We start from the raw sequence: 27,595 nt of genomic DNA, 5'->3' as shown, positions 1-27,595 counted from the left end.
CTATTTGATTTACATACCTACGAAAAAGCTCAAATTGAAAATCGCTTCAAATGGCATTCCAGCAATAGCTAGATAGTGTATATACTTATCTAGGCTTACACTCCAATCCAATCAATTCTCTAGTTTATTTAATTCACCAAAATACGATACTATTATCACAAGCGACACTTAAAAATGAAAAACAACCCAAATTTTACAATCAGTCTATTATTAGCATTGTTCTTCAAATATACTAAACAGGAAACATAGACAGTAAAATTCGGAGTATATATACCCTGTATCAATATGCCCATAAATTGGCAATTGTCTTGTTTCCCCTACCTGCGTAGAGAGGGGAAGGCCCAACCAACATCCAAACTTACGAGATGGAGAAGAATAGACACAGAACCAACATGATTGTCCTCAGACATTATAAACCACTGATGAGTAAGATAAGCCCATAATTCCACGAAGTATACCTTGAAGCAATTGCTCCTCTCACTAGTATGATGATATATGTACACCAGAGCACCAACTTCATGGAAAACGAACTTTATGGTAAGCATGGAGCAGAAGAAAGTTGCAGCTATGTCAGCACCGACCAAATATGTACAGCCATGACCAGCAGGTAGATTCCCAGACAGAAGCCAAGTTTTAAATCTTTACCCAGCAACTGTATCAATCTACTGATATGTGAAAAGAAATAGTCATATAAGTATAAACTCATGAAATTTGCAGACAACTTTACTTCGGTGCCAAGTAAAAAGTGTATAATAAAAAATTAATAAAGGGACTAAAATACAACTGATAATCAGCGAGTAGGACTAAATATAAGAAAGGATTCATGTTTGGCTCAAATATAGCAAAGGAGAAAATTAGTTACAGCCCAAAATGGAGAAGGATTGCCTACTTGGATTACCAAGAACTATTTAAGAACCGTAAGGACTACCGGAATATAGGTTTTCCTGATTGCTATATAGGTTTGGTGTTGCCCCCTATGGTTGGTTGTAATATTTTGTATCTTTTTATTTTTTTCTTTTTAAAGCATATTCCTCCAGAAGCACATAACATAGCAGACATTTCAAAGCTTCATAATAATGCTTTCTGAGGAACTCTAAATCATAATTGCTATGTTGATATAGTAGCAGCTTTAGGCTAGGGAAAATACAAAAATAAATTGTAACTGGACATTTGAAAGACCCGGATTCTCCCCTCACCCCTCTTAAGGAGTCTATCCTTGTCACAAATGACTAGATGTCTCAACCTCCCCTCTTAATTATAGTCAATATGCCTATTATATTTTTCTACCATCTCAGCACCCTCAACTAAGTTAACTCCTTCACTAACAGACTTCTAACTAATTTATCACTGAATTTCTAGGGATATATGGATCACTGGATGGCATTCCTTCCTATAAACCATAATGATTTTGAATTAATTGGTGTAATAAACAAGTAGTCTCAGTCCAACAACTATTAACCTTTATCCAAATAAGAAAATCTGAACTTTTTCTTAATCATTTGAGGCAGTTACAAATATTAGTGAAAAGAGGCCATCCAATTATCCAACATCCTTCCATGGCAAAGATGACATTAAAATTGCTACAAACAAATTTCAATTACAACATGCACACCTTAATGGGCTGTATATTTCTAACAGAAGACACAGAATGGAGTAGTGATCTTCGGATTAGTCAGAGTGTATGACATGATAAATTAGCATATCTAGAACCAATTTCCATCCTCCACAGGTCCAGTAAAAAGATCTGCATGCACAAGGTCACACCACCAACAGATTTAGCAGACAGCAAAGGAGGAAAAAGAGGATTTTGAACTGCAAATTCAAACATCAGACCTTAACACTATAAGTAAACATGTGGAATTGAATTAAACCAGGAACAAGGAACCAATGGTAGTCTGACCCAGAACCTTGGAACTCCGGTCCAGACCATGAGAAGCAACCTAAGCAGATAAAAAACCATTGTTTAAAATGTTAATTGATAAGGAAAATTGAAAGAAAGATAAGGAATAAAGACAGAATATTTCCATACCATATAAGTTAAAGCAGCATAGCGTTCCTCTTTCAGGTAAAGTGGCTTGCCTCGTGACATTTCAAAATCCTGAAGCAAAGAACATGGCAAATGGAGAAATTTAAAGAAAGTAAATACGGTAAATTTGAACTTCTTAGGTTCAGTTACATATCAAGTGCCAAAATCCTGACAGCTTAAACAGAATTCCAAGACAAGAATTTCAGACTAAAGCAAAATTTCAGACTGAGCTCCCGTTCTTGTAACCTTTTCACTCTTTGAGAGCCTAACCTTACGATTATAACTAGCTAAATATTTCTTTAACTGCTTTCTAAATAATTATTGTTAAAAAGTGAACTTTAAATCTAACTCAATCATAGTAAGGTGAGATTTACACTCACAAATATAATATGATTTTGACCTTATTTCTATTAGATGTGGAACTTCCAACACACTGCTCTCACACCAAGGCATACTCATCTCGAGCATGGGATTTCTTAACAATTATACATAACTTTCTAGGTTCTACCAGCTTCTTAGTTGCAGAGAAAAAATAATAATGTTCTGTATGTCCGTAAATTTGACAAAAGGTAAACTTACCTCCTCACCAAAAGCATCTAAGTAAAGAGAAGGCCAGGGGGCTTGACGTGCAGATCTCTGTAGTAGGATTGTTGTTCTCTGCCAAGCACAAATACAACTCATTATATATTCAGTATCCAAGAAAAATAACTACTTAATAAAAAGCAAGAGATGTGTCAAGATAGCTCAAAAAGAAGATTCAAAGGGCAAGATGAAAAGCCAAAAAGAATAACAACGGAAGCAGACAAGTTATTCAAAACTCAATCAAGTTCAAGTAAGAACATGATACCCGAATCAACAGAAACACTCCAGTACCAGCTCCACATGTTACTGCATGAGTTTGGCATCCACTTTCCCTAAAGATTAAAAAAATCCTTTAAATTCACACAAATAAGCAAATGCACTAGAAAAATAGAACCAAGGTCAAGCGAAAATTTCTTATTCAGAATAATACCAAAACTAAGAAATAGAATACAACTACAAAAGCTGTAGACCAGTTAATTCTCCTAATTTGACCGTTATCATCATGCAACATGTATATATCACAAGACTACATGAAATGAAAGTTACGTTAAGCAGCCCATTGACAAGGGTCTCCAAAAAATTACTTTTATAATCCTTGCGAACCAGTCAATAGCAGAGACTAGATATAACTACAAAAGGAGAAAGACCCGATCCTCTTCATTGCGACACCAAGAAAAAGAATCATCCTAACAAAACCAAATTAAAAATGCCATCAATTTCCAATACCTTTGAACATTATTTCACCTTGAACACCTAATTTTGTATTCCATAAGTAGTCGGCAACTGATAAATAGAACTCACTCCTACGATGATTGTTAGATATATCATTAGATATCTTATCACTATCTTTATCTTCAATCCATTTGTTATTATTCTTTACATGTATTTTGGGCTTAGCAATTACTTCCTTTATTACAAATAAAGTACCCTATGTGTATTTTCAATACAAGGAATATTAATCTCAAACCTATTTTCACTATATTTAATATGGTATCCAAGCCTAAGGTTCTTTTCAAAAAAATTTCCATCGCCTCTATCTCTACACCCATCGTTGCCGCCGCCATCTGCCGTTGTCACCATCGCCGGAGCACCAATTTTGACAAACGACCACACCATTCTGCTCATCACGGCTAGGCGACTCCAACATCGTCAGTTTCGTCGTCATCAAAGGTCTAACACGCTCCCACCCGCTATTCGATAGTCTGCAGCATCAATCACCATCGATGAACTCACCTCTATCTCGACTTCCTGGATCTGTGCTTGGTTTCTTCGTTGGCGCACTTTGGATTTTTAGGGTTTCTCCCTCTCTCCTCTAAGGGCGTCTTCTGCTTCATTTTCCGCTTCAACGGTTTCTTCTACCTCCATTGTGTCTGACCTATCCGTCTTTCCTAATCTTGTCAATGTGTCCTTGCCCATTGATATGTTAGATGGAAAGAATTATGCGACTTGGGAATCAGACGTTAAACTTTGGCTTGAGTCATGGGTAGATCATCTTACCGTCAAAAGAACTAATGTTGCTTTCGATGATTTCTTTCGTTGGAAGCGAATTGAGGCTTACTTATACATGGCTACCAAGAATACCATCCACTCTTCTCTCAAAGCAATGTTTCGTGCATATGGTACTTGTTATGAAGTCTGGGAACATGCCAAATTATTGTACACTAATGATACTCAACGTCCCTATGGTTCTTGTCACGACCTGTTTGATGTTGTTGCTCCTCGCACTCGGAACACTATGGCTGAGTATTTGGGTAAGATGAATACTCTTTTTCATGAATTTAATGAAGTCTTACCTTCCGCCTTTACTCCTGCAGAAGAAATAGAGCAACGGTTAAAGTTCTTCATGGTTTTGACTTTACACGGACTTGCTGATAAATATTCTCATGTTTGTGATCAAATTTTGGGTTCTCCTGTTATACCTAATTTTACTTCTCATTGTTCCACCCTTTGGTGTGTGCCATTTAACCCTTCCAAGGATACACCTGGTTCTACCACTGATTCTTTGCTTCGGCATCTCAACATGATGATCGCAATCGCTCTCACAAGTCAAGCAAAGGGCGTCACAAGTGTGACCATCGTGGCAAGCTAGACCACAAAATTGAAAGGTGTTATGTTTTACATGGTCGCCCTCCTCAATCGGCTGCAAACTGATCCTCTTTCAAAATCATCTGCTTTGGATCCCCCTTCATCTGCTCCTACCGACAAATCTGCTCTCTTCAATGAATTTCTTCAATGGTGTGAGGATTGTAAGCCCTCTATTTCCATTGCTTTTGTTGCCCACATAGGTACATCATTCGCTGGTTTGACTCACTCTTCATCTATTGGTCCTTAGGTATTTGACTCAAGAGCCACAAATCATGTTATTGGTAACAAATATTTGTTTTTCTCTTTGTCTTCTCCGGATAATTTACTTTATGTTACAATGGCTAATGGGTCCAAGGTTTTAGCTCGTGGTGTTAGGCTGTTCATCTTTCTTCCTTTTTTGTCCATTGATAATGTTCTTTATGTTTCTGGGTCTCCTCTTAACTTGTTATCCATTAGTCGTCTAACTCGTTCACTTGATTGTGTTATTTCCTTTACCTAAACTTTTGTTTGTTTAAAGGACCAGAGTTCAAGACAGGTGACTGGCACCAGATGTCAGTCTCATGGTCTTTATCTTGTCCGCCCTTCTTCACATGTTCATGCAATTATGGTGCAACTTGTTCCTGCCTTATCCAAGTTGTCCAATTTCGTGAGTCGTGTCAGTTAAACATAGTCGTAGTTCCTTTCCTCGTAGTGTCTCACACGGTGCTTCGTCCCCTTTTACCTTAGTTCACTCTAATATTTGGAGACCTAGTCGTGTTACGTCTACTTTAGGCTTTTAGTACTTTATTATTTTCATTGATGATTATTCACGGTGTACCTGGTTATTTTTAATGAAAAATCGTTTTGAATTATTTAACATATTCCATTCTTTTTTTTAATGATATTAAAACTCAATTTGGTGTTCCTATTAGAATTTTGAGCAATGATAATGGCTGTGAATATCTTTCTCATTCTTTTAAACAATTTATGGCTCCTCATGACATTCTACATCAAACTTCTTATGCGTATACACCTCAACAAAATGGGGTGGCTAAGCGTAAAAATAGACATCTTATTAAAACAGCTTGCACTCTTTTAATCAATGGTGAGGCTCCTCAATATTTTTGGGGTGATGTTGTTCTTACTGTGTTATCTCATTTAATCGCATGCCTTCTTCGGTTTTAGATAATAAAATACTCATTCCGTTTTATTTCCTCGTGAACCTCTTCATCCCTTACCTTTAAAAGTTTTTGGGTCTACGTGTTTTATTCACAATTTTAATCTTGATCTTGATAAGTTGTCTCCTTGATCACACAAATGTGTTTTTTTAGGGTTTACCCGATCAAAAAAAGGATACACATGTTTTTCTCCTTGTCTTAAACACTATTTTATTTCTGCAAATGTCACATTCAATGAATCTTCTTTTTACTTTAAAAGTGAATCTCTTTCCAATACGTCTGCATCTAATACAATTCATATTCCTAGTACTGTTACTATTCCCATGATTTGTGGTCCTCCAAGGATGTTTGTCCAACACCACTTCAGGTTTATAGTCATCGTCATCATTCTCAACAACCACCTAGTGACTCAACTCAAATGCCAACTACTTTGTCTCCTCTAGCTCCGACAACCGAGTCTGACCTGCCAACACCTAAGCTTGACCTTTCAACATGTGACCTTCCAATTGCCCTCCGAAAAGATATACGTTCTACACGTAATCCCTCTCTGCATTATGTTGCTTTAAGTTATCATAGGTTGTCTTCACCTTTGTATGCTTGTCTTTTGTCTATTTCTTCTACGACTATTTCAAAATTTGTTCATGATGCCTTAGCACACCTTGGTTGGCATCAGGCCATACTAAATGAACTAAGTGCTCTTCATAATAGTGCAACTTGGGAGTTTGTCCCATTACCATCGAGGAAATCTATTATTGGTTACAGGTGGGTTTTTGTTATCATGTTGGTCCTGATGGTACTATTGAATGTCTCAAAGCACATCTGGTGGGCAAAGTTACACACAAATCTTTGGGTTGGATTATGATGTTCCTTTTCTCCCGTGGCAAAGATGGCTTTTGTTTGTTTATTTATAGTCATGGTTACTTTTCAACAATGGCCTCTTTATTAACTAGGATTTAAAAACGCGTTTCTCAATGGTGATCTGCAAGAGATTTATATGGAACAACCTCCTAGATCTATTGCTCAGGGGGGAGTCTACTGGGTTAGTGTGTTGTCTTCACAAATCCTTATATGGCCTAAAACAGTCTCTTAGGGCCTGGTTTGGAAAATTTAACAATGTTGTTAAACAATTTGGTATAATTCAGTGTGAGGCAAATCATTCAACCTTTTATCATCACTCAAGTGCTGGATATGTCTACTTGATAGTATATGTTGATGACATCGTTCTTACAGGCAATGACAACCATGGAATCTCCCAGATGAAACATCTTTGTAATATTGGAACACTCGGATATTTCTTAGGGATTGAGGTGGCACAATCCAACAACGATGGTATTGTTATTTCTTGAAGAAAGTTTGCATTGGATATTTTGGAGAAAATTGGATTGATGAATTCAAAACCTGTTGACACACCCATGGATCCTAATATTAAACTTCTACCAAATTAGGGGGAGCCTGTGTCGGATCCCAAACAATATAGAAGGTTAGTTAGGAAATTAAATTATCTTACAATTACTTGTCCAGACATTTCCTTTGTAGTCAGTGTGGTAAGCCAATTTCTTAATTTCCCATGTGAAGATTTTTGGAATGCAGTCATTCGCATATTCAAGTACATTAAAGGATCTTCTGGAAAATGATTGTTATATGGCTCCAATAATCACACAAGAGTGGTTTGTCATTCAGATGCTGATTGGGAAGGGTCTCCTTCTTATAGAGGGTCTACATCCGGATATTGTGCCTTCATTGATGGTAATTTGATCTCTTGTAAAAGCAAGAAACAAAGTGTTGTAGCTAGATCTAGTGTAGAAGCAGAATATAAAGCTATGGCTTCAACCACTTGTGAGCTTATTTGGCTTAAGCAATTGCTAAGAGTTACAATTTGGAGATGTCACTCAAATGACACTTATATGTAACAATCAAAATGCTCTTTATATTAGTTCTAATCCTGTCTGTTGGAATATAATCAGCTGTTACATATTTCTAGGAAATCAACCGCTACGTAATCTTGTAAATTAGGGTGATTGATTCCATATTATTATGTGTCTTTATTGTAATTGATTTTATTCAATAGTATAAATACATATTGTGTGGTCTACATTATACACACAATACATTCAGAACATATACAATTCTATACGGTCTTTCATGAGAGGACCAAACACATTGAAGTTGATTGTCATTTCATTCAAGAGAAGATTGTATCTGGAGACATTAAGACTGAATCGTTTACTCAAGAGATCAATTAGCAGATATTTTCAATAAATCGTTACGGGGACCGAGAATTAATTATATTTGTAACAAGCTTGGTCTCCTAACTCGAAATATTTACCACATTTGTAAAATGTAGTCGAGAGAATAGTATAGAAAACTACAAGATAACATCATAAAAATATAAAAGGAAACTTCAAGTCTAAAGATGAAATGGTGACGGAAACAAATCTGCAAAGGTGGAAAAATAGAAAATACACTTTCATGCATAGAAAGTTATGTTAGAGGCCCGAGTTAATGACATTCCAGCCACCAATAAGCTTGAGAAAGTAGTTCAGTTCAATCTGAACCGATGTAGAAAATTAAAATAGAGACAAAACATTAAATGCTCAAAATGCATTCTTGGCATAAAGAGTTCAATAAATGAAGAAACTGGAAAGAAATGAACCTGCAGCATGATTTCCAACTTGGAGAACATAATCTACCACATAGTAGGCACAAAGCAGGGTCTTCAAGAACGGTTTTGCATGCAAGGCACCGCTGTTTGATACACCTGCTTGTATAGATGTTGTAAGAGTAAATGAAATAGGAATATGGTACCCTACATAACACAACATAATAATTAAAAGTACCTCTGCAAAAGATCCTGATAAATATTGGGCAATCTCATTAACTCAAACGGAACAGCAGGTGTTACATGCATATTTTGTTGAATTCTACCAGATTCAAATTCCTTGCAAAAATGACGACACCAACTAGAGACTGTAGCTCTTGAAAGTTCATCCTTGAGAACCACATCAAGAGAGGGAATTTTAAACATGTTCTCGAGTTCATGAATTTTAGTGACCTCAAACATCTCAATGTTGGCATTGCCCACTGTGTCCTGTGGGACACTCCACGATCTATCCAATATATTTTCCTCATCACAAAATGGTGGTGGAATAAAAGAATAGAGTATCTTCCACAACAATGCACATCTTCGCAAATATGGAAAAGTAAACCTCCGAATAGCATCTTTAATATCAACATTAGGATCAAAATAATTTGATACAATGTACTGTGAGGCATTTGCAGACTCATTCATAACTTTATATATGTCAGTAATCAGACAACCTGAAAGATCTGAATCCCTTGATGATTTATGCTTAGATTTCTCATGATACAAAATTATAGCCTGCATCCAAAAGAAATTGTTTAAGAAATAGACACACCGAAAGAGAGCACATTTAATTAAGTTGGAAGTAGTGTGACCAACCTGGGTTACAGATACTGTATAGAAAACATGAACTAGGGACAACAAGGATTCTTCACAAGACAAAAATGGGTGTGGTAGACAAAAGAGAACCCACATCAATGTTGAGAAAGGGTCATGGGCAAGTACAGGATCTGAAGCTTGCCTCCAAAAGCTGTCGGTGTTTGACAGATCCATTTCAATATGCTTCAAGATACTTAACATGTCACCTGTGGATATATAGTAGATATGAAATGATAACATTAGTAATATATAAATACAGTTATGAATGGAACAAGAGTGGAGCATTTTCTTTTTAATAGAAAAAGGAACCAAGGAGAGCAAAACAAAACCACTCCATTTAATTTTGTCTGCAGATCAAGAACTACCTTACTGTAGAATAAAAAAGAATCAAAAGAATATATTTAAGCAAATTTCAACAGGGTGGATTGCATATAATGTGCACAAATAGATGGATCATAACTATTATTAGCATTAAGAAACTAAATTAGAAGCTTACATGAAAAATAAGGGCCCGTTTTTGGTAGATACAATACCTATTATCAATTTAAGTTTATAAAGATACAATTCTATTCATGTAATAAGTAATTGAGCTGCGAGCTTTTTAAATTCCACACGAGTGGAGAGCTTTGAAGCCTAACAAATTTCAAATTATAAAAATTGATCTTAATCAACTAATAAATTTATAAAAAAGTAATCCTGTTAAATGTGAGAACAACAAAACATTAAGTTGTATTCTTCCAGTTCCATATTGAAAAGTAGTATAAAATTAAATACACTAATAGTATATCATTTTGTGCTTGAAGCAAACAAACTAGGACTAAGAACAAGAATCATACCTATCCCAGAATTGTCACTATTTGCATAACTTGGAGAAAACCCAGCACAAATTGATTCTGCAAAGAGTTGAACACCTCTAAATCTTTGCAGAATATGAAGAGAATTTTTACTTCGTGTCTTTTGAACAAGTTTCAACATCAGGGATAATATAAAGCCACTTGAAGATTTGAGTTCTTCATACAAGGCACTAAGAGCATAGTTTGGAGTAAAAGATGTCTTTCCACATCGTGCAGCAATTTCCATAGATGTCAAAGAGTACTTAAGAGTGTCCCACATCAACATTGAGTGGTTTATTCTTGAAAATCTTGATAACTTTTCTTCTTTGCAAGGGGAATACATTTTTGACAGTACCCGCAGGAAGTTTTCAAGATTTGTCCTAGTTCTGTCAATGTGATGCAAAGGAATAGAATTTAGGAATTTAAGTTTCCCCACTGCAGTGGCAGCAGATTGCAGAAGCTTTAAGCCAGACTGCAGGCGAAGTGAATAAGTCAATTCACTTGATTCGGCCAAGGGGGGAGCAGTATTTATTGAACCAGCACTCAAGATGATAGACTGCTTCAAAGGCTTCTTTAATTCTCCAGGTAAAGTTGGCAAGACACAATTTGCAAGTCTGCGGCACACAGGGCAGAGAAACTCTCCCTTGAAAAAAGGAATGAACATTTCAAAAGGCTGAGAGTGAAAAGATTGTACAGGCATCATAACAAAATGAAAATAGGTATTTAAAAAGACTTAAACCTGATCTGGGTCAACAATATGTCCTCCTTCAAAAACGATTCTTCTGACAGATCTGTTAGTCACAAAAACAATAATTACTCCAGAGCAAAACAAGAAAAAATGACTATTGACTCATTACTTTGTAATCTTTTCTGTATTGCCTATATATGTGTGCAACATTTAAGTTCATCAGCTTTGATTTGACTGAAGAACTCAATCATCTGTACAAATAATGATTAATAATGACTAAACTTAAATTCTCAAACATTTTTGGTAGGTTGGTACATAAAATTTATGGTGAAGGAAGGCTCTATTCATTCCAAGGCCCCGAGGCAAGAACTTACAGTGACATAACACAGCATACCACCCAATGAAGGATATGAAAACAATTGATCCTCCAACAAAAAAGAAAATACATATGAGAGAATACACGAAGGTAATAATGAACTATAGGGATCCTAACCCCTTAACATGACAATAAGAGAAACCACTCAAAGAAACACGAGCTCTACACCAAGTGGGTAGATGCTCAATGCATTACGTACAAAATATAACACAAAGAGCAGTTTTCTACATAAACTTGGCTTCTATTCAGTTAAACCAGTTATCAAAATATGGTCCAACGGCATCACACAACACTCCAAAAGCTTGTTATAGCTGTTTCAATCCCAAAATCCTCTTTTAGTTCTGTGGTAACAAATCATTACCATTATCCACCTATAAAAAATGCGTCAACTACAAATAAAACTATGCAACGGATAGAATAGCAAGTTGGTGGGCAAGTACAGAAATTTAGGCAAACAAGCCAAATTTCCGAACATGACCATTAATTTCCTTCTCCCCATTTTCTTGTTCTGCTTCTACAACCCAAACCATGCGACTGAAATTCTGGTGCAGTGCAAATTTAAGATTTGTGTTTGATCTGGAGATCACATGTTGGCCTGTATACCAGAGTTGAAATACAGTTGGAAAGTACAAAACTATGGAGGATAGTGGCTTCAAAGGTATACATTTTAAGGTTGCTTCTTTCTAGGCTTTAGATATCATATTTCTAAGTGCTCCATCACGTGAGAAACCTTTGGCCTTGATGTGTGGATTAATGCACAGGCCCATACCCTGAATTAAAATTAAACATCTTTACTGGAAATGAATTAATCTTAGATACGAAGTCATCAAGGCTCTGATACGAAGTTAGAAATGAATTAAATCTTCCTCAACCTTAAAAGCTAGCCCGGTGGGGTTGTCAACTCAAGCCTAGAATAAGGAGAACATATTCTTTAACAGCATGGGACATCTGAACACAACCTCATGCCCAAGGACTGGACATTTGTAGGTAACATCAGGAATGGAGACACATATATGGATTTACTTTATATTCTTTACAGTCAAAAGTACACAGGACAAACCTAATACGATATGCTAATAAGTCTAAAAGAAACACACCTTTCTCTCAATGAAGATAAATATCGATCAAGACACCCTTGATGTACTGCATGCCCACAAGAAGAAAGATGAACACCATCACAGTCCATAGGGCCAAATTCATCATATGTTGAATGCTGTGACGTAGATTCCACAGAAGCAGACTCGTTAGAAGTAATTCCAGACATAGAAGAAGTTTCTGACATCTCTAGCACAAGATCAGCTGTATATTTCCCAAGCAACACAGATCCAGTGTCTATTACAATATTTGAATTCTCCCCAGCAGTGGAAGCTCTGTCATCCATATTCATCAAAATCGAAGATAATGGAAGACGCATTTCATCATAAATTGAGAAGTACATACACTGCTCTAAAGTCTCAAAAGAATATGGTGGTGCCTTTTCTTTTTCATCATAATATGTGTCTGGGAGCTGAAAATTTACCAGTGCTGGGTACTTATTCTTGACATATTGCAGAAAAGTAAGAACTTCCCCAGGCTTCCCAGAAGAAGATACTTCTTCTGCAGCAATCTGTACAAATTGATTTAAGTGGGAAGATGAAGTTGTTTCTGAACTAACTGTATTCCAGTTCATTGTCGATGTATTAGTCTCCTTGGTGTTGATAAGAGGTGTGTGTTCTTTATCTGATTGGCAAAGCTTGGCCCATGATGGGGGGCCCCTGTTAACAGAGCTCACAACCCTAGATTTCTTATACACCAAAAATACATCAATTAGGCCAGGTGATAAAATAAGCGTAAATGAAGTTTTAAAAAAGGCAATGCAACAGACTACAACCTATGCTTGATCAAGCCTATAGTAGGTATGACTACCAGACGTACCTGAAGAAGTACCAAAAATGAGATGGGAAGTTCAGAATTGTGGTCATGACAAAGGGAGCAAACAACTTGCTTAGTATCAGGTTCTTCAGAATCTTGCTCATTGTCTAAATCACCTTCACGACCAAGTTGAGAACCATCATCAGCAGTGGTATCAATGCTGGCCAAAAACTTAGTCTGTTGGGCTCTCATCTTTTCCTGCATTAGAAGCAAGGAAAACATGACCAAAGGGTGAAGACAGACAAATTGGCAAAATAGAACAGATCAACATGTTTAGATGAGAACGTATACCAAAGCATGTTGAGCTCTATACAAAGGATTGCTTGTAATTGCATTGCATGCACATGGGAATTAATATTTATAATGAATAACAGATACAACAAGAAACGAAATCGATAATTAAATATGAAAAATATTTGCCTTCATGTAACCAAATCATATCTTTTAACACTCTCCCTCAGGCTGAAACATATGTATGGTATGGTCTAGTTTGTCAATTATGGCAGTCTCTATATGGACTGAATTTATCACCCAAAGTATGGTTTGGTAAATTTAGTAAAACTACGCAGATTTTTGGATTGAAATAAAGTGAGACAGATTGTAAAGTCTTTTATTGTCATACTTCCCTTGAGAAGTGTGTTTATCTAATGGCCTATAATGACATAGTTATGACAGGTAAAGATGTCCCTGAGATTTCTCTACTAAAAGACACTTATTCAGCCCTTTTCAAACCAGATACCTTGACTGTTTAAAATGTTTTCTTGCTATTGAAGTGACTAAACAAAGGGAAGGTGTTCTAATTTCACATAAAAATATGCTCTTGACATTCTGGAGACAAGTTTGACAAATTGCAAGCCCATTCATAGTCCCATGGACCTTGTTGAAAGGATTACTTATAAGTCATGAAGGATGGCATCGCTCTAGTACCATGCTGAGAGGAGAGAAACGAAGGAATATAATGAATTTTGTGTGTTGTGTACACACATGGGCATTCGTATTAAAATGATGGTAAGATATTTCCCTACCAAATAACATCATATCTCCCCATTTAATGCAATCAAATTATATCTTCAACACTCCATCTCAAGCTGGAGAATATGTATCATACGATACAAGCTTGTTACAAATGTCAATAACACAAGACCCATTGAGAGAATAATGTCGGCCAATTGGTTGTTGGAGCTATAAAGTAAATAATGACAAATGATATATTTAACACTTCCTATGTGAATCATGAGCAAGGTTATCAAACTCGAGAGTTTACGTAAACTCGTGGGAGTCTAGTAAACTCAAATCGAAAACTTGAATCATAAACTCACAAGAGTTTACTTTAAATAAAATATATACATATATATATATATATATAAATAATATAATATTTTATTGTTATATGATTTTATAAATAACTATTTAAAATTTTTTAATGAAATATTATTATTAGATCATGAGCAAGGTTGTCAAACTCAAGAGTTTATGCAAACTCGTGGGAGTCTGGTAAACTTAAATTGTAGACTCAAATCATAAACTAGCAACAATTTACTTTAAATAAAAAAAATTAAAATATATATAAATATTATAATATTTTATTGTTATATGATTTTATAAATAACTTTTTAATTTTTTTAAGGAAACATTATTATTAGATTATTATATTTTTAAATATTTGTATATGTTTCTATATTATATATTATATTTTATATTTTATGTAGAACAAAAGGTGGTTGGACCAGGCCCAAAAGCCCATAATAGAACAAAGAACCCTAAACTTCATCTTTAACCAAACTTTCCTCCAACCCTTGGCAACCCTACAATGGCGAGCGAGTGAAACAGTGAGCAAGCACCACAGCGAGAGGGCACTACGGTGAGAGCGAGCGGGCGTTACGGTGACAGCGAGCGGGCGCAACGGCAACAACGAGTGACAACAATAGCGCGTGACGACAATAACAAGCACGAGGTCGATGGCAAGCACAGTGACGCGAGTGCGAGAGAGGGTGATGTAGTGCAAGAGGCTGCAACTTCGAACAAGTGACATTGGAGCCCTAATCAAGTGAGCGTTCTTCAAAAATGCCCTCCATACAAACTCACCAAATCGCTTGCAAACTCACGAGTTTGAACGAGTTCACCAATTCTACACTCGATTCTACCGATTCTACATGAAAAACAAGTTTGCTTGTGAGTTGACTCGGAAGCCTTGAGTGGACACGTAAACTTGTCTGAGTTAACTCACGAGTTTGATAACCATGATCATGAGTCAAGGTTGTAACTAATGTTGACCTGACCATATGTATCATGAGTCAAGGTTGCAAGTAATGTTGGAGGATATGACTGCTTCTATTGAGTAAAACCTACTTGGATAGCACAACAACTGCCATAGAGAAAAAATGGTCAAAGGACATGGTAGTTTTTGGAAAGAAAAAATGCTCAAAGGATTTGTGCCAGTTGATCAACTTCTAAAATTGTATTTTCACCACACATGATATTGTATTTTCATTAGAGGGAATATTATCTCTTGAAAGAGCTAGAGACGTCATGTTACCTACTCCGGTCAGAAATTGAATATAGATTTGTGGCTTTGGCCACTTTTGAACTTGTGTGCATTCAACAACTCCTTAAAGACTTGAAATTTTGTGAAGTTCTTAACATTGTCTCCAATCAAGTGCTTCATGAGAAAACCAAATACAAAGAAAAATTGTCATTTTGCTAGGGAGAGTTGTCTAAGAATCTTAGGATCAGATTTATCAGCTCTAATAATGACCAGCTTTGGACATTTTAACCAAGTCTTTTAAGAGGACTTAGAATTCAATTTATATGTTCCATGTTTGCTAACAATTTATATGCTCCAACTTGAGGGGGGTGTTAAAATAGTTTATTATTTGTGCTACAACCTAATTAAAGCTGTTTTTTGTTGTATCTAGCTTAAGGGTTAAGGGTCAAAGGTTGTATCCTTTTTCCTTTGAATGCACATGTTCTCACCTTTTTCATATATATATATATATATATATATATATATATATATATATATATATATATATATATATATATATATATATATATATATATATATATATATATATATATATATGTATAAGAATACATCAGCTAAGGTAATACTGCATCCTTTAAATCCATGTATTAAAACAGAATAACACAATAGCCTACCATTATTGCAGCCTGCCTATCTCGAGCTTTTGCCTTGCGTTTCTCACTTTCAGAAGCCAATGATGAGATACTTGAGTCTCTACTTGGAAAACTTTCAGAAATATGACAGACAACTTCAGGGGCAAGTTTTTGTAACTTGGTCATGCATCTGTTGTCAATCTCAGCAAATTTCTTCAGTAAGCTTTCAATTAGAGTAAATAGACTACAACCACCTGCTTCTACAAAGTTGTCTACATTCTCCCTCCTATGCATTTCCATCAATAAAACAAGAAGTGTCAACAGGCTTTGTTCACCAAAAGAAGTTTGAATGAATTCTCCAGACAAGGCTATAACAGGAAGCTGTGCCACATCATGGCATGTATCCTCACTAGATTCCTTTTGCTGAAAACAGATATCTAATGATAGTGAAAGTAAATGTAGTGCAGGTAGAAGAACACTATCAGGAGCACGAGAATCAGATGATTTAAAAGTGGAAACAGCATAAAATATTGCAGCCCGGATGATATGTAGAACAACTTTGCAAGTCGCTATTCTAGCTATCCCCTTCAGTGGAGGATGAATTTTGGTCCACTGGGGCAATTGGGTGGTTAGTGCAGAGACATTGCAAAAGCGCAAGTATCTTTCTTCTGCAACTTGTAAATCCTTTGAATTCCAACGTAGATGATACAAATCCAATTCTTTCCAAAACGTCCATCGCAATGAGTACATACCCTAATATAACAAATAAAAATATCAGTACAATCAGGCTAATAAAAGAAAGTGATAATTTTTTACAAGAGTTAAACAAACCTGATTAAATCCAGATGGATTCGAATACACGGCTACTGCATCTAAGATGTCTTGAAGTTGTTCAAACTTGGAGAGATCACGGGGAAGAGACTTCACCAATTGACTATGTGTGGCATCACCAGTGGACAACTTATAAATTAGTTCTCTTTTCAAACTTTCAGCAGTAGTTAGCCCACAAAAGCGTCGTTCCTTTATTATCTGAATAATAAGAGTAAGCATTTCCTGTACTAAAACAGGTTCATATCTGAAAATAACAAAACAATCATTAAAAAAGCTAAAGAAGTAAATCATGCAAGAGCAAGGAAAAAGGGGAAACAATGCTAAGAATGAAGCATAAATCAGCAAATGTCCCTGTTTCCAAATAGAAAATAAAATTTTACAACAGGTAGGAAACATATTCAGGTGAGATGGACACTCGTCAGTCTTTGACAGTTTCAACATAGTACCAATTATGTATAAAGATCAAACTATTGATGAGAAAACATGCGACGAGTGATGCATGACAATGGCAAGGAGGATACAACTAAAACACCATTATCACTCATTCGGGTTCTTAAGATTACCATCATTTGATCCTAATCAAACTCGGATAAAAACAAGACGAGCTTATTAGGAATGGCAGCGGGACAAGGCAAGGGCAGGTTTGACTATCCCCATTCCCATACCCAACAGATATGAAATTTCTATTTCATGTCTATCCCCATTAAGTAATAGGTATACATATATCCACTCCCTTGCTATTTCAAATATGAATTAAATAATCTTTTTACAAAAAATAAAAATCATAGCAAAGGAAAAATGTTATTTTCAAGGATTCAATGTAAAAAGGACACATTTTAAGGGTTTACACAATTGAACACTTCAAATTGAAAGCACAATATTCTCATGTGCCCTAAAGATATTAAAGGAGTAGAAATAATCAAATATGTGCCCTAAAAACTATTTGATTTAATGAATTGATGTTTGTATTTCCTGAAATACAATTCATCAATTGAACAACACTGAGGAAAAATTGTGTAATTAACGTTGTGACAAGAAAGAAAGAACCTTAAGGGATCTAGGCGAACTTTGTGAATATTGAATAAGTCAAACATCAATTGAATGAGAGAACGAAAAATTGGGGCAAAAGAAAGAAATAAAGGTTTTACAAATGAAATGAAACGAAGGATAAGAGTGAACAGTGAAAATAAGTTTTTTGGACTACTTAATTAACTATATAATTTAAACCAAGGACAAATATAAGGACAGAGGTGGATATGTACATACCCATCGTCATCCATATCCCCATCTTCAATTTAAAAATTGTGTATTACTCATACTTATACCCATCCACGATCAATATGGGGATTTCTAGTTAAAATTGGGAAACGTTTGGACAATACTTGTGAGAACATGTTTATGTGTCATCTCTAGAGCTTATAATTATGTATATATGTATGTATATATATATAGACACCGACCATTTTTTTTCTCATTCTTCATAATTAAAATTAAATTTCAACACAAACTCAAGTGGGGTTGTGAATTGTCGATACTTCAAACCTTCGAAAGGTGCTGGAATTAAGGGGAGTACTGTATTTATTATGAGTCTCCAACTAACAACTAAAGCTTTTAAGAGGGTTCGCCATTCACTATTTTGAACAATATAATGAGACAAGCAATTTGTTGAATTGGTTGTGATTGTAAATGGAGCCATTTGATTTTGTTACTCAACTTGCTCAAATAAAATTTGAATACATAAAATTCCAAAGATACAAAGGACAACAATGTTTGTAGACAACATTCACACTTAGTTGTTATTGCATAACTGCATATGGGTTTGGCATTCCTGCAGCAATAAAAGCAAGAACTAAAATGGCTCCTGATAAGTGGGAAAACTCAGTTAACTTGAATTATTATTTGATAATCAGCATAAATCCCAATGTATATGAATTGTATTACAATTGAGTGGTGGAATATGTGGAGGGTGTGCACCACACTTGCCAAAGCTTGCTATTAAAGTTACATGAATTTGGATGTGATGAAAAATCAGTTAGTTCCAATCTCAGTTCCTCCAAAAACTTCACATGCCATGGATCCTTCTCCATTAACCCCTTCACATGACTCCACTTCAAATTGCCCCATTGCTCTTAGGAAAGGTATTCAGTCTATTCATATTTCACATCCTATTTATAATAACAACACATGACAAGAAATCCAATTTCTGCAACTACGTATTCAACTAACTGCCTTATAAACAACACATGACTAGAAATCCAATTTCTGCAACTAGGTTTTATCTTTTCATTCAGAATAGCACTTACTTCCTTCTCCAAATGATCATGGTAAATTTGACCAAGAAATCACAACTCAACAAACACAGACCGAGATAAGTAGTTATTCCAACTGAGTTTTGTCGTGGTAATAGTCGTAGCAGCAGAATAAGGAGCATGTAGAAGTCATTCCAGAGACACAAAAATTAAGAAGGGAAGAAACACTAAGTCGTGAAGGGAGTGCCTTGACTAGCTATCTAAGTGTAATGAACCAAAAGAATAAAGACAGAAACATGTCCAAAAGACAACAAAGAGACAAACAACGATAATCTAGAATGATTCTAACATCAGAAAGGCAGCGCACGAGACACATGCCTGGTGAAAAGCTGAAAATGATCAACCAAGTTTGGGTTGTGCTTCACATACCAAATTGAATTTGGAATGTGATAAAAAAAATAACGAGTTCCAAGCTCACCTGATGTATATTTGCATGAAAAAATACGAAGAGTATATTACAAGGAAAAAAAACATATCCTATCATTAGACCAGGTACATACACCCAAAAAAACATATTTATGAAAGTTGTAAAGTACAATAACAATCATAGTGTTAACAAAGCTCTTACATTGGATGGGAGCATAATTGAAACACCTTTGCGAATGCAACTAAATCTATTAATGTGAAAGAGAACAGTTTAAAGTTGTGCTTATAGTCTGATATCATCATTATAAAGCATTGAAAGTTGACAGTAAAATTCCTATTTTTAAAATCACAAAAGATTTACTTAAAGTCATGACATGATTGATCCTACCTTTGATTGCCAATGATGATAACAATAAATTGACGCTGCTAGACTTTGATGGAGATGATAATTTTTAAGATAAGTTGGTTTTTATGATGATGTTTAGACTCGGACAGATGTTGCTAAGGAACTAGGGGGCTTTTGAAATACACTAGGAGACAAACACAAAAAAGAAGGCCGTTAGTGCACACAAATGTAGGGAAAATTTGGGGAAGAAGAGAATGACAGTGAACCAAGTGAAGACACCACGAACGAAAGGGTACAATTCTAATAGATGAGGAAGACAAGATGATTTGGATCTTTAAGAGGTTGAACATTCTTATTTTCATTTTGCATTTGTCTATTTGCACTTTTAATGTCTTTAGTTACTCGAGGCTTTATTTTTTGAGGGTTAAGGGAATTAAGCACTTTGTTTCCTTGGCCTTCTACAATATATTTGTTTTAAGAACTATGAGTTCTAATTAATGATGATTAGTGAATGAATTTTAGATTATTTTTCTATTATACAAACATACATATATATTATTGATTATTTATACATACAAAATATTAGAGTAGTGGTCATCCCTCTATTTTCTATCCCACTTTTGGGGTCGTCACTTTGCTCTGCTATCCAGAAATAACAACTACAACAAGGCTACAAAGTTTCCTAAGTAAACAACTTTAATGACTGTCTCAGAGAATTACACTAAAATCCCAGTGGGTTCCAATTTCTATAGGAAGAATGCATTGCAATGCTTATAGGACAGTAAATGAAGATGAGCCATGGGATCCGGTTTCCACAATTCCAAGCTTGAGGCGCTGAATTTTAGGACAGGTGTATTATTAGGGTATAAAGGAGAAGTTGGTTAAGACGTTTGAATATTAATGGGCTAGTTAATTAGTTAGGTAGTTGAGGTGTTAGTAAGGTGTAAATATGTGAAGAAGGACAGAATAGAGGTAGAGTTGTTTGTTTGTATATTAAGCATTAGCTCTTTGTAAATGGAAAAATCCTTTGTAAAAGGAGAAACGCTTTCGGAAAGGAGAAATCCTTTGTGAAAGGGTTATCCTTGGAAGAGAGACCAACATTTATAAAATGATGGTAATTAGATGAGTTCAACAAGATAGATGTAGTAAAGAAAGGCATCCCATACAAGGACAACGAAATTCATGAGAACATTTTTACATTCAGAGTTAGCATAAAAGAGCTGCAAAACAACAAAGGACTGACTAAAGTTACAAAGGGCCACAACAAAAACGGGTCAATCCAGAAAAACATTATATTGTTTATGAACTTGCATACCATTAACTTCCAATAGTACTGCAAATTTAAGGATTTCAAAATAACAAACATGCATGAAAAGTTTTCTTTGTTGCAAGAGACTACATACTCGCTAGATCGTTCAAGATTTAGACTTAAGTAGTTTGACAGCCCAAAGCGCTCCAGAATTCTACTGACAAAGAGATCTTCTGGAGCAAGTGCAGCACAACACTGAAGAAGAAATAGATCAAGCTCCAGACCTTGTTCAGACCTGTTGCTTGTCGAAATAGCAAAACAATATAGTATAATGAAATGAATGAGTTTCAACCCTCATAAAGTATATAGTAATACAAGATGGACTTACCAGCGTACTGATCGATACAATTCACATGATAGTAAAGCAGCATCTCCATTTTTACGCCACATTCCAGCATGGACTTCAGCACAAAAGACCCTAATCCGCAATGGATGCTCCATTATATTGGCAGAGAAACCAAATGGATGGCTTCCTCGTAAAGCTTGTTCAAAGAAGTCATTGTAACTAGTTGACAATGAATTAGAAGGAGAAGCATGAGTCACGTCTGAGACTTCTGATTGACAAAAATATTTTTTCATTGCCTTTTGTAACAGCATGGAAAGCAATCTATGTAACGGAATGTGCACAGATATATCTTGTGAACTAACATCATAGACTATTTGTGGCCAATCAGGTAATGATAGAAAACGTGGACCATCTGATTCCACGAGAAAATCTTCTTCCATGGCATTATCATCAGAACTAGCACGAGTACAGGTATTTTCCGAATCCATTTCACTATTTTCAGAACATTGCTTACCATGATCTTCACTTGTACTGGCAAGCCTACCAAACGCATATTTACCCCTTCCAAACTTAGATATTGTTCTCTTAAATGCTGAAAAATTGCTATCACAGGCACTACCACTGTTTGGAGATAATAAATTAGGAGGTACAGCATGGATATTCTCAACTCTAAACCAATTCTCAATAGCCCTTAAACACTCACACATCAACCCAGTGACAGCACGTGGAAGAGGCAGATTTGAAGATGCATCAGTTTTTATCTCACAAAGTTTTGGAGCGGCAAAGACACTACTCCTGCTCGTAACATTACATGCAGAGCTTTCCTCGGATCTCCTCCCTACCTTTGCAAGCCTTACATTATCCCCATCATCTGAATCATTAATTTTAGAGTTCCAAGCAGTTTCACCATCTATTTCCCCCTTGCTAGCATCAGAAAATGCCCCATCCACCAATACAGAGTGAATATTGGCAATATAATGCCCTAAAATAAAAGGGTAGTGGACATTCTCATTTTCTTCTTCTATATGTTGACCTGTTTCTCTCTTTTGAGGGTTCATTCCTTGTACAAAGGACAGAAGTCTCATCCATGTTCTCGAGATATCTTGCTGGTCATTGGTTACATATTTGGACACTACTACATGGCTCATAACAAATCGAATATCTTCAACAACACGTATTGTTGTCTCAAATATATTTGCCCACCTGGATACCTACAAAAAAATCCTATTTTAATGAAATGTCATGAAAGAAGACTAGAAACATAATAATCTTGAGAAGTATACCCACATTCATTAACATAAAATTCTTAACCAACTTCAATACCAGAACAACTTAAAAGTTTATAGAAGGATGAAAACCAGACAGACATTCTTTATCCTGGCACATCTTGACATTATAACTACGAAATTGTAACAACTCGTTACCTGTAACCGTCCATCATCAGAGCAAGAAACGAAAATATTTTCAAGGCATCCCAATAACATGGTTAGTAGATTGATTTCCTTCAAAAGGCGTGGGATAAGAGTGGGCACTGTAAGTATCTGCACAGAGAACGTTGGTAGTAGTGGGTACTTCTTAAGAGGAGAGTCACTGGAGTCTTTTGTGGCCTCATTTATGACACTTGGATAGTAAGCGAGAAAAACTTTAGCAAAATCATACTTAAAACTTTGTTCTCCCAACAATTTCAAGAGTAGCTCATGGAGTTTCTTTACAACAACCTCAGTTAAGAACCTCTCAGCTCTCACCAGCATGTTAATTAAACCATCAGAAGAAAGCAACAATCTAGCAACAAAACTGAGCAAACTCTCACTGTGCTTGCAAAATTCTAGAAGCATATCAACCACAGCATAGGTTAGCTCATTTGCTGGCTGCTTTCTTTCAGTATATTCACTCGCCAATGTTAGCTTAACTCTCCAACAATTGAAAAGAGAACCGAGAACAGGATCAACAGAGCTCGCGAATTCCTTCGGAAGCGGTTGTATCTGTTCAGCACCCTTGTGCATTGAGCAGAAACCCTCACGCTTCCATGCAGTCACATCCCCACAATCACAGCAACCACCACCCGTGTATATAACACAATAATCATGACCCTTGTGATCCCCTTTCTCAAAACAAGGAACACAGATAGCACATGTTGGGTCGTGCTCACATGTTCTACACCTGTAAGCTATATCATTGTGGCCCCAAACAGCCCCACAGACACCCCTCTGCCCAACAGACATCTCGGAAAGCCTTCTCAGAGCACCACCAGGGTCACCCTCAAACATCAACCACTGCAACCACACCATGCTCTCATGAAACCTCTTTTTCATTATCACACCCGACATCTTTTTAGAAGTCAATCTAGATGCTTGAAAGGCATCTGCCACTTCTGCATCAGTAGGCAATATAACAGACACCAGCTCAGGTATCAAAGCCCTCTTATCCTTAACAAAAGCAACCAAACCAGGCTGGTCAAGCTGCTCCTCAGGAACACCAAACTGGGCAAGCCTCTGCAAACCAAGCCAAAACCACATATCAAACACACAATTCAACAGTCTGTATCCATTAACCAAAAAATTCATCCAATCCAAAACGACAGAAATATTTCAAAACAGCTTAACCAATCCAAACAATTCTTTAGTCAAATGCAAGGAGAATCAAACAGTCACCAAGCCACCAAGAATATGAATCTTGATAAAGTAAAAAAAAAAAAAAAAAAAACAGGTGAATCGTAGAAGAGGCCTTACCCGAACGACACGATCGCGAGGTTTGAGGGGTTGGCAATCGGAGGGCGAATCGATTTCCATGTTATCGGCCATGAGGGAGCGACAAAACCGAAGGAGGCAACAGCACAAGGAGCGAGGATCGAACCCGGAACCTTCACTCCCCAGGTTTGATTTTCTTTCACTTTAATAATTCCGCAGCAAAACGAGAAATTGAACGGTGAGAAGAACGAAGAGACAATACGCGCTGGTTAAAACCCTAATGGAATTTCAAGAAAGCCCCAAATTTTTGTGCGCAACGAAATCCCATGAATCATTGTGATAACGATGATGCTGAATGCAGCAACTCACACTCGAACACTCTTTCCTCGTGTCTCATGTCTTCTATGTATTACTCTATGACGTACATAAAAATAAGGATATTTATAGGTAAACACTTACTTTAACTTATCTGTCATCCATGTCATTAGTAATTAGATTTGTTTCTTAGTTTTAATGAATAGTTTATATTTATTGCTTAACTCTTTTATTTTTATTATCTAAAAACATGACTATAAAATATTAAGAGTATTTTTACTGCATGATTATTATGCTTAATCAAATTAAAAATAATTTATAACTATTATTTTATACATCTTATATTATAATTTTATAAAAAGTTATAGATATTTCTATTATAAAATTGTAACATTCTAAAGTTAGCAAAAAAATATATATTTGTATGGTCATTTTTAGGCATAAATTTTTTTATAATGTCTATAAAAATTAATATTGCAGATTGGAATGTACAGCTATTTTTTGTGTCCACTTATTTTACCTCTTATCTTTTATATCCTTATATTTATTTACCAGTTTTTAGTTTTAACTATTTAAAAAAAAAACTACCCGTAAAAACTAAAAAGGCTTTTATTGTATAATTATAAAAATTGATAAAAAAAAATTAAAATATTTCATAACTATTTTTTAGATGTATTTTAGTATAATTTAACTTTTTTATTATGAAGAAAAGTTATAAGTATTCTTATTATACAATTATTATAGTGGGAACCTATAATGTTTTACACATGTGTAATCAATTATTTATGATAAAATAATAAAATCATTATTATTATTATTACAAATTAAATATATAAATATATATATATATATATATATATTATATTAACAATTTTGCTATAAATAGTTTTTATTTTCTTCTAAAAATATTTTTTTATAACAAATAATGATTTTAATTTAAAAAATGATTAAATTTAAAATTAAACTTGATAAAATAATTATTTTAATTTAAAAGAATGGTCATTTAAAATATATAGGTGTGTGTATATATATATATATATATATATATATATATATATATATATATATATATTAGTATAATGGTATAGATTTAAAAGAATAGTCATTTAAGAAGTATAATAAAAAAATATAAAAAAAACCTTCTTTTATTATAATGATATAGATAATAATATAAATATTTATATAAACAATTATTTTTATGCATACGTTTTTTAATTCATCCACTGATATTTTCATAATAAAGATGACTATTTTAATTATTTACCATTTATTTTTAGTAACTTTATTAAATATTTTTAGATTAATTATTAAAATAAAATTCTCAATAAGGAAAATATTAATAATTAAAAACTATGTAATATATAATTTTATAATTTATGTTTTATATTTAGATTTATAAGATTGAAATTCTATTTAAATAGATTAATTTGATTTATATTTATACTTTGTATAAGAAACCATTTATAATTTTAAAGAAGGAAGATAAGTTAAATGTAGAATAAATATTTTAATATATAAAATTTTTAAAGGTTATATATGGTATAGAGTCAATTTATTTATTTTTTTTAAATATAAAACCATTTAGTTTTTTGTTTTATTTAAGATTTTTTTTTATCATTTATTTGATAGAAAGGAATTAGAATTTGTTAAAGTAATGCACGTATACTTTTTTTGGACATAATTAATAATTATAATATATATATATATATATATATATATGCGATGGAGTTTTTATTTTCAGAAAGATTTAATTGAATCTCTATTTTTGTAAAAAATATTCAATTATATTAAATTAATATTAACGTTATTTGAAAGTGTTTCGTGTTAAAATCTAAGTTTATCATGTCATAGGGATTCTAAGATACAAGATTATCTAAATTTTTATATATGATAAACCTAGATTTTGACACATAACATTTTTATTGGGTGTTAACGTCAATCTAACATAACATTAATTTTTTTTTTTCATAAAAATAGAGACTCAATTAAGACAAAAACAAATATAATGACTAAAACAAATCAAATATCTAAATAAGGGACAAAATTACTTATTAAACATTTTCGTTTTGAATTTATTTTTGTTATATATATATATATATATATATATATATATATATATATTTTTTTTTTTTCTTTTTAATTTTCTTGCATGTGGGAGGTTTAGTTATTGTATGTGATATTTCCGCCAAATAAATGAACTTTTGTTACTTTAGTTCCCAGTGATATGTTTAATTTGTGAGTAAGATCTGCACAGAACAAATTAGAGTTTTCTTGGCTTTTGTAAGTTTTTGTATCAATTTCTTAAAACATATAAATATTAAGATAAAAATAAGGTTAAAATACCTTTTTAATCCCAATTTTCGTCAAGTTTTTTCAAATAAATCCTAATTTTGGTTTTGTGTTCAAATAGGTCCTAATTTTCGTCAATTTTATTCAATTGGATACTTTTTTGCTAACACCGTTTAAATCATTAACGGCCATGAACAGTGACTGCCACGTGTCACTTCGTGGTTTTTTTTAATTTTTTTTAATTTTTTTTTAATTTTTAAAATTTTTTTTTAAATGTACATGTGTCAACCCAGGAATGTGTCACGTGTCACTTTGTGGTTTTTTTGAATTTTTTTTTTGAATTTTTTTAAAATTTTTTTAAATGTCCACGTGTCAGTAGTGTGCCACGTGTCAAAGTCAATGTTCTAAATTCAATTTGGTCCCTATATTTGTTATTTTTGTTCAATTAGGTCCCATTTTTTGTTAACATTAACCAATTTGGTCCCTCTCCAAATTAAAACCAAATTTAATTTTTATATTAAAATTCACATTTTTTATTAAATATTTTTATATAATATATTAAAATTCACATCATTATAACTTTGATATAAAAATTAAATTTGGTTACATCTTCGATAGGATG

The 27,595-nt window shown here is 34.3% G+C and overlaps 1 protein-coding gene across 3 annotated transcripts; it reads right to left on the bottom strand.

Annotated features, from left to right (window-relative positions):
• Nucleotides 1–34: 34 nt before the first annotated feature.
• On the bottom strand, nt 35–24,779 carry PRT6 (proteolysis 6). 3 transcript variants are annotated; one of them, XM_028070901.2, is made up of 19 exons: nt 24,412–24,779; nt 23,107–24,174; nt 21,725–22,893; nt 21,491–21,637; nt 17,067–17,310; nt 16,278–16,988; nt 13,122–13,316; nt 12,305–12,990; nt 10,883–10,934; nt 10,147–10,786; nt 9,311–9,516; nt 8,688–9,229; nt 8,504–8,608; nt 2,874–2,940; nt 2,606–2,683; nt 2,030–2,098; nt 1,834–1,940; nt 1,613–1,744; nt 35–665 (listed from the first exon to the last, which is right to left on the bottom strand). In XM_028070901.2, the coding sequence occupies exons 1-17, from the start codon at nt 24,481–24,483 to the stop codon at nt 1,866–1,868; spliced, it is 6,126 nt and encodes a 2,041-aa protein (XP_027926702.1). In that variant the 5' UTR covers nt 24,484–24,779; the 3' UTR covers nt 35–665; nt 1,613–1,744; nt 1,834–1,865. The 3 variants fall into 3 exon arrangements, with proteins under 3 accessions (XP_027926702.1, XP_027926703.1, XP_027926705.1); XM_028070902.2 differs by having other exon boundaries at nt 35–662; XM_028070904.2 differs by having other exon boundaries at nt 21,491–21,631.
• Between the last annotated feature and the right edge of the window lie 2,816 nt (nt 24,780–27,595).

The sequence above is a fragment of the Vigna unguiculata genome, chromosome 5 (assembly GCF_037176805.1).
Source record: "Vigna unguiculata cultivar grain cowpea cultivar isolate G323 ecotype 2 chromosome 5, ASM3717680v1, whole genome shotgun sequence".
In the NCBI taxonomy this organism is placed as follows: domain Eukaryota; kingdom Viridiplantae; phylum Streptophyta; class Magnoliopsida; order Fabales; family Fabaceae; genus Vigna; species Vigna unguiculata.
The sequence above is the reverse complement of the archived record's forward strand: the minus strand, read 5'-3'. Positions and strand labels throughout refer to the sequence as shown.

Bases quoted from the DNA above. Each gene is read 5' to 3' on its own strand.
- PRT6 (XM_028070901.2), bottom strand. From the start codon at position 24,483: ATGGCCGATAACATGGAAATCGATTCGCCCTCCGATTGCCAACCCCTC. The intron at 16,989-17,066 runs GTTTGTTTAACT...TTGTTATATTAG, and splicing joins ATCCATCTGGATTTAATCAG to GGTATGTACTCATTGCGATG. The intron at 12,991-13,121 runs GTACGTCTGGTA...TTGGTGTATAAG, and splicing joins CATTTTTGGTACTTCTTCAG to AAATCTAGGGTTGTGAGCTC.